At 46.4% G+C, this 12868-nt stretch overlaps 2 protein-coding genes across 3 annotated transcripts in view; both read left to right on the forward strand.

Moving 5' to 3' along the window:
- The first annotated feature begins 1817 nt into the window (after nt 1-1817).
- Nucleotides 1818-8263, forward strand: LOC125612479. 2 transcript variants are annotated; one of them, XM_048790183.1, is made up of 3 exons: nt 1818-6573; nt 6831-7090; nt 7780-8263. In XM_048790183.1, the coding sequence occupies exons 1-3, from the start codon at nt 6339-6341 to the stop codon at nt 7810-7812; spliced, it is 528 nt and encodes a 175-aa protein (XP_048646140.1). In that variant the 5' UTR covers nt 1818-6338; the 3' UTR covers nt 7813-8263. The 2 variants fall into 2 exon arrangements, with proteins under 2 accessions (XP_048646140.1, XP_048646139.1); XM_048790182.1 differs by lacking the exon at nt 7780-8263 and having other exon boundaries at nt 6831-7618.
- Nucleotides 8264-8430: 167 nt separating this feature from the next.
- Ap3b2 (adaptor related protein complex 3 subunit beta 2) overlaps nt 8431-12868 on the forward strand; it is a 35152-nt gene continuing 30714 nt past the window's right edge. The window contains exon 1 of the mRNA XM_015493182.2: nt 8431-8724. Coding sequence (XP_015348668.1) covers nt 8612-8724 — 113 coding nt within the window. The 5' untranslated portion in view covers nt 8431-8611. The remainder of the gene's footprint in view (nt 8725-12868) is intronic.

Genomic DNA, 12868 nt, shown 5'->3' on the forward strand with positions numbered 1-12868 from the left:
AGGAAAAAAAAAATGTAATTCAACAGTGTAAAAGTGAATAGAAGGTCTGGGGCTGTAGTTTAGTGGCAGAGAGCTTGTCTTGAACATGTGAAGTACTGGGTTCAATCTTCAGCACCACATTAAAAATAAGTAAATAAAAATAAAGCCATGCTGTTCATCTACAACTATAAAACAATTTTTTTAAAAAGTGAATAGAAATAGCTGGGCACTGCCACGCACACCTATAATCCCAGCAGCTTGGGAGGTTGAGACAGAAGGATCGTGAGTTCAAAGCCATCCTCAGCAAAAGCAAGGTGCTAAGCAACTCAGCGAGACCCTGTATCTAAATCAAATACAAAATAGGGCTGGGGATGTGGCCCAGTGGCCAAATGCCTATGAGTTCAGTCCCTGTACAACCCCCACAAACACACACAAAGTGAATAGACATAGATGCTAAGATCGCCCAAGTGTTGGGAGCAGGGGTGACTTTGGGGCAGATGTTATAAACATCTACAGAGGACTTCAAGGAAAAAAATATTCATAAGGAACTTGGGAGAAAAAAAAGAAAACTTAAAAATAGAAATTCTAGAACTAAAAAAATTAAAATCAACAATCAAAGAGTGAGCTTAATAGTAAATTTGGGGTGTCATAAAAAGAGGTCAATGAAATCAAATAATTATTAAGACCTAACAGTCTCTAAAAAAATCTTATCAAACAATGTTAAGGTCACAGTATTAGCCGGAGTTCTAGAAGAAGAGGAGAAAGAAAGTAGAACAGGAAAAAATGCAAAGGAATAATGGCAAAAGTTGGTAAAGGACAAAAATTAGATTAAAAAATACCAGGGAAGCATAAGATAAATGTGAAGAAAACCACATCATAATCAAACTACTGAAAACAAAGATAAAGAAAATCTTTAAAGCAGCCAGAGATGATGCATTATAATGTGTAGAATAACAATTTAAGTTGTTGAATTCTCACCTGGAACTATGAAGCTCAGACATTTGTAGAGAAAAATCTTTGAAGAGCCATAAGAAAAAAGAATATTAATACAGAACACTGTATCCAACAGATGAATGAAGATAAAATAAAGGTTTCCAAATAAAACTAAAATAATTCAACAGCAGCAGATTTGCACAAGAAATGCTGAAGAAAATTCTTTAGTCTGAAGGAAAATGAGATGAGAAAAAAAATCTTAGACCTTTAAAAAGGAATGAAGAGGATCAGAAATGGTAAATATCAGAATAAATATAAATGGATTTTCTTCTCACTTACTTTAAAACATGTAGGACAGTTTAAAGCAAAAAATATAACTCTTGTGAAGTATAAAATATATGTTGTTAAAATCCATGTGACAAACAGCATAAAAGATGGTCAGGAGATAGTGGCAAATGAACCTATATTATCACAAGGCTACAGTTTACATGAAGTTGTACAACATCATCTCTTGGTAGACTGAAAAGTTAAGTAGTTATATTGTAATCCCCAGAGAAAACACTACTATATAAAACAGATAATTTTCAATACATAATTGAAATGGAATTATTTTTTTTAAGAGAGAGAATTTTTAATATTTATTTTTTAGTTTTCGGCGGACACAACATCTTTGTTTGTATGTGGTGCTGAGGATCGAACCCGGGCCGCACAATACCAGGCGAGCACACTACCACTTGAGCCACATCCCCAGCCCTGAAATAATGGAATTCTTAATAATGTTCAAATAGGGGGAGAGAGACAGAGAGAGAGAGAGAGAGAGAGAGAGAGAGAGAGAGAGACAGACAAGAATGAAAGAACAAAGGAACAAAAATCAGAAGGAAAAAACAGAAAACAAATAAATAATGGTAGACCTAAATCTAACCATATCAATTATTACATTAAATATCTAAGGACAAAAGAGATTAAAAGGCAGAAAATACCAAAATGAATTTAAAAGCATGACTCGACACTATCTGTAAGAGATACACTTTAAATATTAAGACACAAAGCCAGGCACAGATACTGAGGAGACTGAGAAGTGAAAGATCATTTGGAACCAGAGGTTCTAGACTAGCCTGGGCAACATAGTGAGATACCAGCTCAAAAATGAAAACCAATATAGAGACATAAATAGATTAAAAGTAAATGGGTCAGATAAAATATACTTCAAATCAAAAAGCATTAGTAGAGGTACAGAGGAATATTCATAATGATAAAAATTCAGTTCATCAGGGGCTGGAGTTGTGGCTCAGCAGTAGAGCACTCGCCTCTCATGTGTGAGACTCTGGGTTCGATCCTCAGCACCACATAAAAATAAATAAACAAAATAAAGATTAAAAAAAGAGGCTTTAAAAAATCAATTCATCAGAAAGACATAATAATCATAAAATGTTTATATACCTAATAATGAAATTTCAATATCCAGAGTGAAATTTGACAGAATTAAAGGGAGAAATAGAAAATCCCATAATCATAGTTAGAAGTGTTGACTCTCCTCTCAACTGTCAGAAAAACTGAACAAAAAAACCCAATAAAGTCATAGATGATCTGAACATTATCAACCACCTAACTGATGTCTATAGAATACTATACCCTAATCTGCAAAATACACACTTGCAAGTGTGCATATTATATCCACCAGTATAAACCATATGTTAATTCATAAAATAAGCCTCATTAAATCTAAAGGGATTGAAATAAGACACTGTCCTCTGACCATAGGTATGAAGCATCTGAGCACCCAGGAGGCCAGTGAAAGGTGAAGAGCCGGTGCTGAGAGCAGGTGCAAGTGGCAGTGATAGCACAAGCAGGGTGGCATAGGGTTGAACATCAGGAGGAGGGGAAAGAGGACACCAGTTACCCACCTTGTCCCCACGCTTAGTGTCTGGCTTCTCACCTACCCCCAGAGGTATAGAGGGAGGGGTTGCTGTTGTCGGACTGGCTTAGGCACTGATGTCAGAACAGGGCCCCAGGGCTTCCTGCTTGGCCCCTTTATCTGCCCAAGGGATGGACAGCTTTTCCTCTCTGCTCTGGCCATAGAAGAAGATTCTACAAAGTGTGGAGCGGGGCCACTACGAGGTGAGCTGCTTGAATTGGGGGCTTAGTTTCAGGTAGGATCATTGTGTGCCAAGAGGGGGACTTTGTAACCAAAGTCTCTTGTGAAAAAAAAAAAAAGCCACAATAAGAACTCTGATCTTGTTCTGGCTAAAAATGACTAGCTGGGAGCAGTAACCCCAAAGCCTTGCCTTCCATAGAGGTCCCTTTGTCCAGAGCAAGACTGAAGGGTAAGGGTAGAGGCTGGGAGTTCAGGCCAAATCATGGCCATGGGTGGCTACAATGCCTCCACTGGGTTGAGGTTCTGTAGAGGCCTGGTTTTGTGAGGAAAGGCAGGGCCCTGTGCCCCAGAGAGAATGTAACCCTATTCCCGGTTGCAGGCACCCCCACTACTCTATTCCCCTGAAAGCCTTAGCCAAGGTGAGAAGAGGGGAAGCTCAGGCTGCAAGCAAGGAACCCCAATGGAGTAGGCAGGGTTGTCAGGTGAAGTGCCCTAAAATTGGAATTCTTGTCCCCTGGGCTCTCATAACTCCAGGACCTTGCTCCTTTTCCTTTCTTAAAAAGGAAATGATATCTTAGCCAAATGAAAGTCAAGTGGAAGGGTGACTGTTTCACCAGGTCAGGAAGGATATAGGGGTTGAGGGCTTCCTGGTGGTAGAGTGTGGGGGAAGGGAGACCCCTGTGCTAACAGTATAAGAGGGGAAGTCCTGTACAGTGGTTAAGGACACAGAAGCTAAGCCAGATCATCTCAGCTTGAATCCTGGTTCTGCCACTTTCTATCTTGTAAACTTAGCAACTTCCCCAAACTTCAGTTTCCCCATCTATAAAATAACAATGATAACATTATCTCCTTCCTGATGTTGTTGTCAGAGCTAAGCCAGGCTTTAGCACAGTTTCTGGCAATAAATGCTATTATCATTTTGAATAGAGAACCACGTGTGGACATAGATTTCCCTATCTGAAGGGGTATGTTGTGGTCCAGACTCTGACCCAGGAGCTCAGCTGACAGTGGCCAAAGTGTCTCCCTGCCCAATGCCAGTGAGAACTTTAAGAGGGAAAGTTAGAGGTGGGGCCCTGCTTTTCAGGGCCTTTCCAGCTGGGTGATTCCCTTTGAGCTCTGGGGCAGGGGTGACAGGGAGGCCACCAGCCTCTGAGGGCCCATTGTTCTTCTCCTCTGAATTGAGAAAGATATATTCTCCCCACCCTCCTCTTGGCACCCAAATCTGCATGCTCAGGAGCAGATCTTAGATAAACAAACCCTGCCCTCTTGCCTTGTCCAGTGCTTTACAATAGTTATGTGATGTCCAGCCCTCCAACTTTATTGTCCCCAGTTCACAGATGAGGAAATTGAGGCCCAGAGAGAGGAAGTGGCTTATTTTATGTCTCATATAGAAAGGTGACATTGCCAGTACTAGGTCTCAGTCACAGACAGCATTCTAGCACAGACTCTTGGGAACACCAGACACACAACCATACACCAGCATATAGACAGACAAACTCACTGATACAGTGTACAGCCTTTGGGGGACGATAGAAGCAGAGAGTCAGGCAGTGATGGTTGTTTTTTGTTTTGTTTTTCTCCCTAGATGAGCTTCACATCCCAGGTAACTAAAGCAGAAGTCCTTGGCTCATCTTGTCTTCTTTCCAGACAGGTGCCTGCTGCCTCAACAGGGGCTAGGACAGTCCATACTCTTCCACAGCTGTAACATCTGCTTAGCCCATTAGGTTTTGAGGGAGAATGAAGAAGGAAGAAAGGTGCACTCCCTACCTAGTAGATATTGGGAGAGTATGACTCAAGACCAAAGTGCTGTTCACATGATAGAGTTCTCCCTGTGGTTTTCTGAAGTCAAGGGTGACCCACTGTCCAAGTTTTCCTGGGTTCCTGGGATGCAAGACTTTCAACTTTAAAACATGCAAAGTCAGACAGACTGGGATGAGTTGGTTACCTGAGTCTTCCACAGGTCCAGTCAGAAAATGGGGCTCACTCAGCAAGGATATTATAGGCTGTGGCCAGGAGGGAAAAGAAGGGTCAAGGTAGACACATGGTGAACCACATAGTGGCTGGCATTATGCATCATGGTCTTGGGCAGCGCCTCATTTGAATCTGAGTCCTTCCTACCCAAATCAGATATGCTGGAGTCAACCCTTTCTTTCTTCACAAAGATGCCCAGAGACCTGGTACCATGGGTCACTTCCTGTTCCCAGCTCTTCTGTCAGCCAAGGAGAGTTCAGGGGCCCAATAGGCCCACCCCCTTCCCCAGTCTCTGAGGCCAAAGCATAAGCACAGCCCATGCAATGGAGCCATCCTCTCAAGCCCCCAAATCCCTCTGTTCCCAGTAGAGATAGGAGAAACCTGAACTAAACTACCTTTCTCACTTTGTTTTATGGAAGAAGAATATGTGACTGATGTTTAATACCAGGGTCACAGGACACAAAGTCATGTAGGCATATATTAGCTGTGTGAACTCTGGTAAAGTTTGTGAACCTCAGTTTCTTTATCCTGAAAATGGTGATAATGGCCAAATGTGGTGGCATAACCTGTAATACCAACAATTTTAGAGGCTGAGGCAGGAGAATTGCCAAGTTAAAGGCCAGCCCAGGCAATTTAGTGAGACCCTATCTCAAAACAAAAAGGACTGGGGATGTAGCTCAGTGGCAGAGTGCTTGCCTAGCATGTGCAAGGCCCTGGGTTTGATACCCAGCAATACACACACACAACACACACACACGCACACACATAAATACATGGATACTTAACCCATCTTGTAAGATTACATTAAGGATCCAGTGAGCCACTGCTCAATGGATATTTGCTGTCAAGGTTGTTGGACTTGTCAAATGTATGAAATATGTCAAGAGCTTTGTAATGTTTTGAACAACTAATTAAAAAAATAAAACCTTCTAGGGAAAAAAAAAAAAAAGGTTGTTGGACTTGGGAGGAGGGATCTGTCCTGGGTCCAGATCTCACTGAGGTTTTCTTCTTTCTTCAGGTCACCAGCTCAGTCCAGGTACCAGCTGACACCCAGTCCCCAGTATTGCTTTCAGGAATGGCAAGATGGGAAATGGTTGGAGAAAGGGATCCTGGGGCAGAGGAAGAGAATAGAATGGCCAAATTTTGAGATGAGAAGACATAAGTGGATGGAAAGGAGGTCCCAGTTGCTGGAAAATGAGCAGTTCTCAGCCTGGCTCAAGGCCAGGATAATTTGGGCTGTCCCAGTGTCAGGGAAGCAAATGTGGGGCAATGAAGACATTCTGCCTAGGTCCAATCCCAAATCATGTGCCATTTATGATCAGTAGAATGATCCAGCTTCTCTTCAACCAGGTCTGCACAAATGCCCTGCAGTCTATTTCCTTTCTCCTCCCAGTCAATTATTGGGGCATCCAGAACCTTTCAGTTCTTCTTCTCAGAAGCTTTCCTGGGTCAGCACTTTGAAGCTGTGGAGTTGGAACAAAGTGATCCTGAGCCTGGAGACCTCTTCCTGTTTAGGCTGCAGTCCCCAACTGGACGCTGGTGTGGGGCCCATGTGGGTGTATATTGTGGCCACAGAGAAATCATCCACTTTGAGGGTGAGTGTCTTCAGCTGAAATTAAGGCTCAAATGTGCAAAGAGAGATTGCCCAGCCAAGCACACCCCACCAGTGGGTGGGCTACATGGTGATGCAGGCTGTGGTCCTGGGCAGGGGGTGTGGGTCTCTGAAGATAGGGGATTGGGAAGCCAGCATATGGGTACCAGGGCTTCCAGATCCAAAGAAATACAGGTATGGAGCTGCTAAGTATAGCACCTAAGATGATTCTGATGTGTACCTGGCCCGTGATCCCCACAGGCAAGATACCTGGCAATTGTGGGCCACATAAGTTTCTGGGCTCCTGGGAAGGAGTTGTATGCAAACAGGGACAGGGCCCAATGCTGCGCTCCCGGTCCCTCTGGCGTGTGCTTCGTCGACGAGGTGGCATTAACCGCACATTGCTGGAGCTCCGAGTACGCGAAGCTATGGATACAGATCCACCTCCCTATCATCCCACACGCAACAACTGTGTGCACTTTGCACTGCACCTGCTCGGCTTGGACAGAAACCCCAACTCAGTAAGCACAGCCCAGCTACTCATGCAGAATCCCACCCCAATAGGGCCTGCTAACAGCCTTATCAACTGCTCCTGCAAAGTTCAGGCCCTCTCCTCTCAATTCCACTGAGGCCTCATTCCTCCAAACTCAAGATCTGCTTTAGTCTGGCAGGTCCAAAGCCCCCAGAACCAAATAGGCCTAGGCTATTTGTTGAACTTCCAGGTTCTTTGAAACCCTTTTGTGCCCATTCCAAGTAGGCCCCAGGCCTCAACTCACAGATCCTGGCCATATGTATTTACTTCAGCCTACCAACCTCCAAGTCAGGTCCAGCTTCCATCCTAGTCCTGGTCAAGCCCCCATTATTCCCATTCACGCAATACTGAGCCAAGCTCCAACTTTCTAAGCCCCATTCATTTCCAACCAGGTCCACCAGTTCTGGCCTTGGAGACTTCAGGACCCTAGTGCACAGATCAAGACTTAGCTCTTAGGAACTCTCCCACTCTCCAAGTCCAGCCAAGAGACTCCAGTCTCCCAACCTGATGCTCATCTAGATCCAATCCCTTTCCCCAGCCTGGTTCACTATTTTTCCTCTGACTAGACCCTCCTTGCTTGGCCCTTGGGGGTGTTTCAGGCCTTGGGAACTAGAGGCATCACTTCCAGGAGTACTGGCAGATCCTAATCTGATCTCTTCCATTTTCCTTTCTTCTTAGGCATCGGTGGACCTGAAGCTAAGCATGGGCTAGGTATGACCTTGTGCCCTCCTGGGTGGCCAGAGGGGGCTTCAGAAAGGATCATTAAAGTACTTTCCAAAGCTTATTTAGGGAGTTCATTGTCCTCTCTGGTTTGTCTCCCTCCTGTCTGCCAGAAGCCCAGTAAGAGTTCCTCGGTGCTTGCCCATAAATTCCACCTCTTCCAGGAAGCTATTCAGATTCCCACTTAAAAGGCAGAACGACATCAGAGGAGCCTAGATTTTCTAGAAAAGATAGGACAGGAAAGGAAGCATCCTTAGGTCGCTGTGGCTGGTCTTCTGTGTGGTGCTTCCTTCTCCCCTAGGCCTGGGAACGTAGCCTTCCTTTCAACCCATTTCCCCACCCTCCACTTCAGGAGCGTGTGGAACCCTCTAGAGGTCTTTCCACTCAGGTCGGATGATCAGGGATGGGTACAGACGTTGTGCACCCCTTGCCACAGCCACACCTGTCCCCAGACGTGGAGTGCTTCAGGTCCCTTTAAAGGGCCGGAACCAGCCTTGGGGCGGGGGGGATTTCCGCGAGATTGGGGCGGGGCAGATATTGCAGCCCCTCCCCACCCGTCCCCAGCCGACACGCCCTGAGATCCGCGGCCGCTGGTGCCTTTAAGAACCTCCAAGCGCGGCGGAGAGGGATAAATCCGAGCGCAGCCTCCACCGTTGCAGTTTGCAGTTTTGCGGAGCTGGGCTTGCGCCGCGGATCCCTCCTAGGTCCTACGCCCGGTTCCTGGGCCTCCGCCGGACTTCGGCCGCGCGGCCTCCTCTCTGGCGAAGCCTTTTCCCAGCCCCCCCCCCCCATGTCGACCGCCCCTGCATACAGTGAAGACAAGGGCGGCTCCGCTGGCCCTGGAGAGCCCGAGTACGGCCACGACCCGGCGAGCGGCGGCATCTTCTCCTCCGACTACAAGCGGTGAGGGAGCTGGCCGCGAGGGCCGGGACTTGGCGGATGTCGTGGGCACCATGGACAGCGCCCGGGCCCGCCCGCTGCGGCCGAGCCGACCGGAAGCCCGCCCAGCCCCCTCTCGCGGCGGCCCGGGGCCCCAGAGCCGCCACTCAATCCCTAGGGACCCACCTGGACCCGGATCCGGGGTGGGAGTGTAGGCTGATGGGGGATGGGCCAACCAGCTCGGTTTCGGGAGGACCACCTGTCCCGTTCAGTCCTAGGTGTCTCCTGGTTTCAGCTCAGATTTATAGGCGCCCAGTCTTTTTCGCGTAGGGCTGATTGGCTTAAAAAAAAGTGGGGGAGGGGTCTGAGCCTGTGAACTTGAGTGTGAGCCTGGGGCCTCTCCAGGAAGGTGGGCCTTGGATGTAGACGCAGAAATTCTCAGGCATGGCTCCTCCTACAAATTCATTTTCTCTCGTTCTGGCTCCCATCTGCCGTCAGGCATCTGGCACACACACCTTTGCTGCCCACATTGCCCTTACAGTTCAATTCTACCTTAACTTCCTCCCACCTTTGACTCGTTTGTTCATTTGTTTATGTGTAAATTCTGCAACAAGCATTTATTAAAGGCCTACCATGTAGAGTCCCATGCTAGTCACTGAATACAGATGTGAACACAGAGAAAGTCCTTTTCCTCAAGTTGCTCCAGAGGGAGCACAGATGAAGCAGTCTGTGACAATTCAATATAAAGAGGGCTGTGGTGTGAGCATGGAGGTGAACACCTGTAATCCCAGCAATTCGGGAGGCTGAGGCAGGAGGATCACAAGTTGGAGGACAGCCTGGGCAATTTAGCAAGAAACTGTCTCATTAAAAAATAAAAAGGGGGGCTGTGGATGTAGTTCAGTTGGTAGAGTGCTTGCCTTGCATGCACAAGGCCCTGAGTTCAATCCCCAACCCTACCAAAAGTAAATAAATAAATAAATAGGGCTGGACAAGTAGCTCAGTGGTAAAACATTCCTGGGTTTTGTCCCCAGTACTGCAAAAAAGTGGGGAGCCATAGGAGAAAGTGGAGAGCCAAGAGTGAAAGGTTGAAGAATTAAGTCAATCCAGGTTATAAATTTTGTATGTTCTAGTACCGTGTGACCAGAAATGAGGGTAGGAAGGACCATTGAAGGGTTCTAAGAAACTATCACCATCAGGTTTGTATTTTCAAAGGCTCACAGGATGGACTGTGGAGAAGAGATTAGAGGGTTTGTTGAACCAAGCAAGAAATAAGTAATGGGGATGTTGAAGTTGACAGGCAGTTCGCATTAGTGGTCTAGAGCAGAAGGACAGAGAATTTAAGGACTGTGAAGAAGAGCAGACCTGACTCGATGATTGGATTTGGGAAATAGGGGTAAGAGGAAGTGGCTGGGAAAAGTTAAGGATGATACTCTGGTTACTAGTTCTTACAGCCAAATAGATGGTAGCAGGATTCAGTGTAATTAAAAATAAAGATGATGTTACAAACGAATTTGTGGAAGTGTTGAGCCCAACTTTGAACATGATAAGACTGAATGTAGACTTTGAGTGGTATTCAAATGTAGTAGGATTTGTATTCTAGGAGAGAGATGAGGACATTGTTAACATATATGTTAATTAAGGCCATAGGAGGCAGTGAAAGTAATCAGGGAAAGGGTCTAAATTCAGATCAGGCATAAGTCTGAACTCAAAGACACTAATGTTAAGGCAAATAGAGAGCTAGGGGAATGTTTCAAGGCACCTGAGAAGAAGTGAACCAAAGGGCAGGAAGAAAATAAAATGCAATTTCAAGAAAGAGAAAGTGAACAGTAGTGTCTATGCCCTTTAGGACCAAGTCAAACAAGATAAGAAATTTGAGACTATTGGTTCACAAAGAGGTCAACTCCTTCCCATTCCACTCCCTACCTCCTGCCCTGCGAGACCAGTTCTGGCAAAGTGAAGACAACAGGAGCCAGATTATTTGTCCCCAACATTCTATTATGAATTATTTTAAACAGTCAGAAAATTTATAATATATATATATTCATTGCTTTATATATATATATATATATATATATATATATATCCCATCTAGAATCAAACATCCTTGATAACTTGCTTGCTTTATCTAGCCATCTCTCCATGTCTATTTTGGGTTGAATGGTGTAAGTTGCAGAGATCATGACCCTTCATGACATACATATTCTAAATCAACATCTAAAGCCAGGTTAAAGTGAATAAAGGAACAAATAGGAGGTGAATAAATAATATACAATGGGAATTTTGCTTTTAAGTAGTTTTTAAGGAAAAAGAAAAAGAGTTGGCTGCAGGAGATTATCAGTTCATGGATTTTTTTGGCAGTTATTTTTGTTTGTTTATTATTAGGAAAAAAAAATTGAGTGCTGATAAGGAGCCAGTAGCAAGAGAAAGACTGAAGGGAATGAAGTAGCCTCATCCTTGATAGGAATGAACTAGCTTGAGTGCAAGGAGGATCAGCTCTGCCCATAGGGAGAAGAGAGAACATATTGTAGATGCAGAAGTGTGTGAGCCTGGGGTGGGGAGCTGTAGGGGGTTTCTTCTAAAGACTTTCATTCTGGGAGAGGCAGATAGTATAGCTTTGAGAGAAAGGGCAAGGCTGAGGGCTGGGACTTGATGGTCCTAGGGGTTTAAAATATGGTGAATAAAGCAGGGTGGGGCAGTGGAGGGCAGTGGGACAGGAGGACCAAGGACAAGAGTGAGAGAGAACAGATGGAGAGAGGGACCCTGGAGCCTGGGAGGGAAGAAGCAGCGATCAATCAGAGAAGGCTAATGGGAAGGAAGACCTCAAGATACTGGCTCTGGAAAGGCAGTGAAGATCAAGAGGCTTGGGGGAAGCATGAAAGGGGGACATACATGCAAGATTTCTGGGGGTAAGCAGTTCTTAGGGACCTGAGGTCCAGTTGGGCTGTGGGATTGGAGGTGAAGAGGGCATTCCTTGCCTCTGCCTGTATCAGAGGGGAGTTCCCTGCCCAGAGATTGGGGTAGACTTTGTCCACAGGCCCTGCCCTTCTGTCCCTTCTGAGATCTCATCTCTGAGTAGGGAAGAGGAAACCAGAACCTCCCTCCTGGCCAGTGTCAGGTTACTTTGGGGCCAGCCTCCTGGTGACTGTGACAGAAAGCCCCAGCTCACTGACCAGCTCAGTCCTATCCTGGAGCAGGACAGGACCTGATGCCCAATGCAGCGATTCCTGCAGCTCCCAGGGGCCAGAGGGACCTGTGGGGCAGATCAGGAGGCTTCTAGCCCTGTGCTGGCCCCTGAAGGTGGGCCCCCACCCTGGTACCAGGCCCTGCAGCCTGAGGAACTTCGGTGGCTTCAAGCCCCAGAGGAAGACACAACTCTGGAAGCATCCCCTGAAGGATCTAGCCCAGAGGCCAGCCAAGGCCAGAGCCAGCCATTAAGGTAAAGAGGGACCCCCTAGAGCCCCTAAAACTGGACATCCAGGAAGTCTAGGTAGCCATCACACAGCCCAGCTTCTTCTGGACTGGCATTTAGGGTCCAGGCTCAGGGGCTGGGTGTTGGGTGGCAGCCCAAAGGGAATATATGGGTTGAGAGTATGAGTATGTTGTGGGGATAAGGAGCTTAACTCCCTGGAGGCTCTAAGGGAAGGAGGACAGTAAAATATTTAGGGTCAGTGTCCCACCTTGACTGTTTTTTCTCCCTGCAGACCTTGGTTGGACTGGGCTCTGTTTGGCCAGCTCCTGACTGGTTAGTAGAATGGGACATGGATGATGGGGGCAGGATAAATCACAGACTGTTTGGCCAGCTCCTGCCTGGTTAGTAGACTGGGACATGGATGATGAGGGAAGGCAGATGTACTGGCCTCAAACATCATGTCTGACCTCCCTGGCTGGCTCCAGCCACTCCAGGAGAGTCTCTCAGGTCAGGCCAGGCCAGATCAGACCAGGGGTCAAGACAGAGTGAGTACAGTGTAAGGGGATCTGACTGTGGGAGATGAATGTTTCATGGCTTTGGAGTGTTGCTATGTTCCCTTCCTTTGCCTCTTGGGAACATCCGCTGGTAGAAGCAAGAGTGAGGGACCCAGGGCTACCTCACCCCAGGAGGGTGCTGCTGTTTTGAGTCAGTGGGCATTTGATGCCCACTGACCTGCTATCTGCTTTACAGCCAGTGACC

This window comes from Marmota marmota, unplaced genomic scaffold (assembly GCF_001458135.2).
Source record: "Marmota marmota marmota unplaced genomic scaffold, marMar, whole genome shotgun sequence".
NCBI classification, from domain to species: Eukaryota; Metazoa; Chordata; class Mammalia; order Rodentia; family Sciuridae; genus Marmota; species Marmota marmota.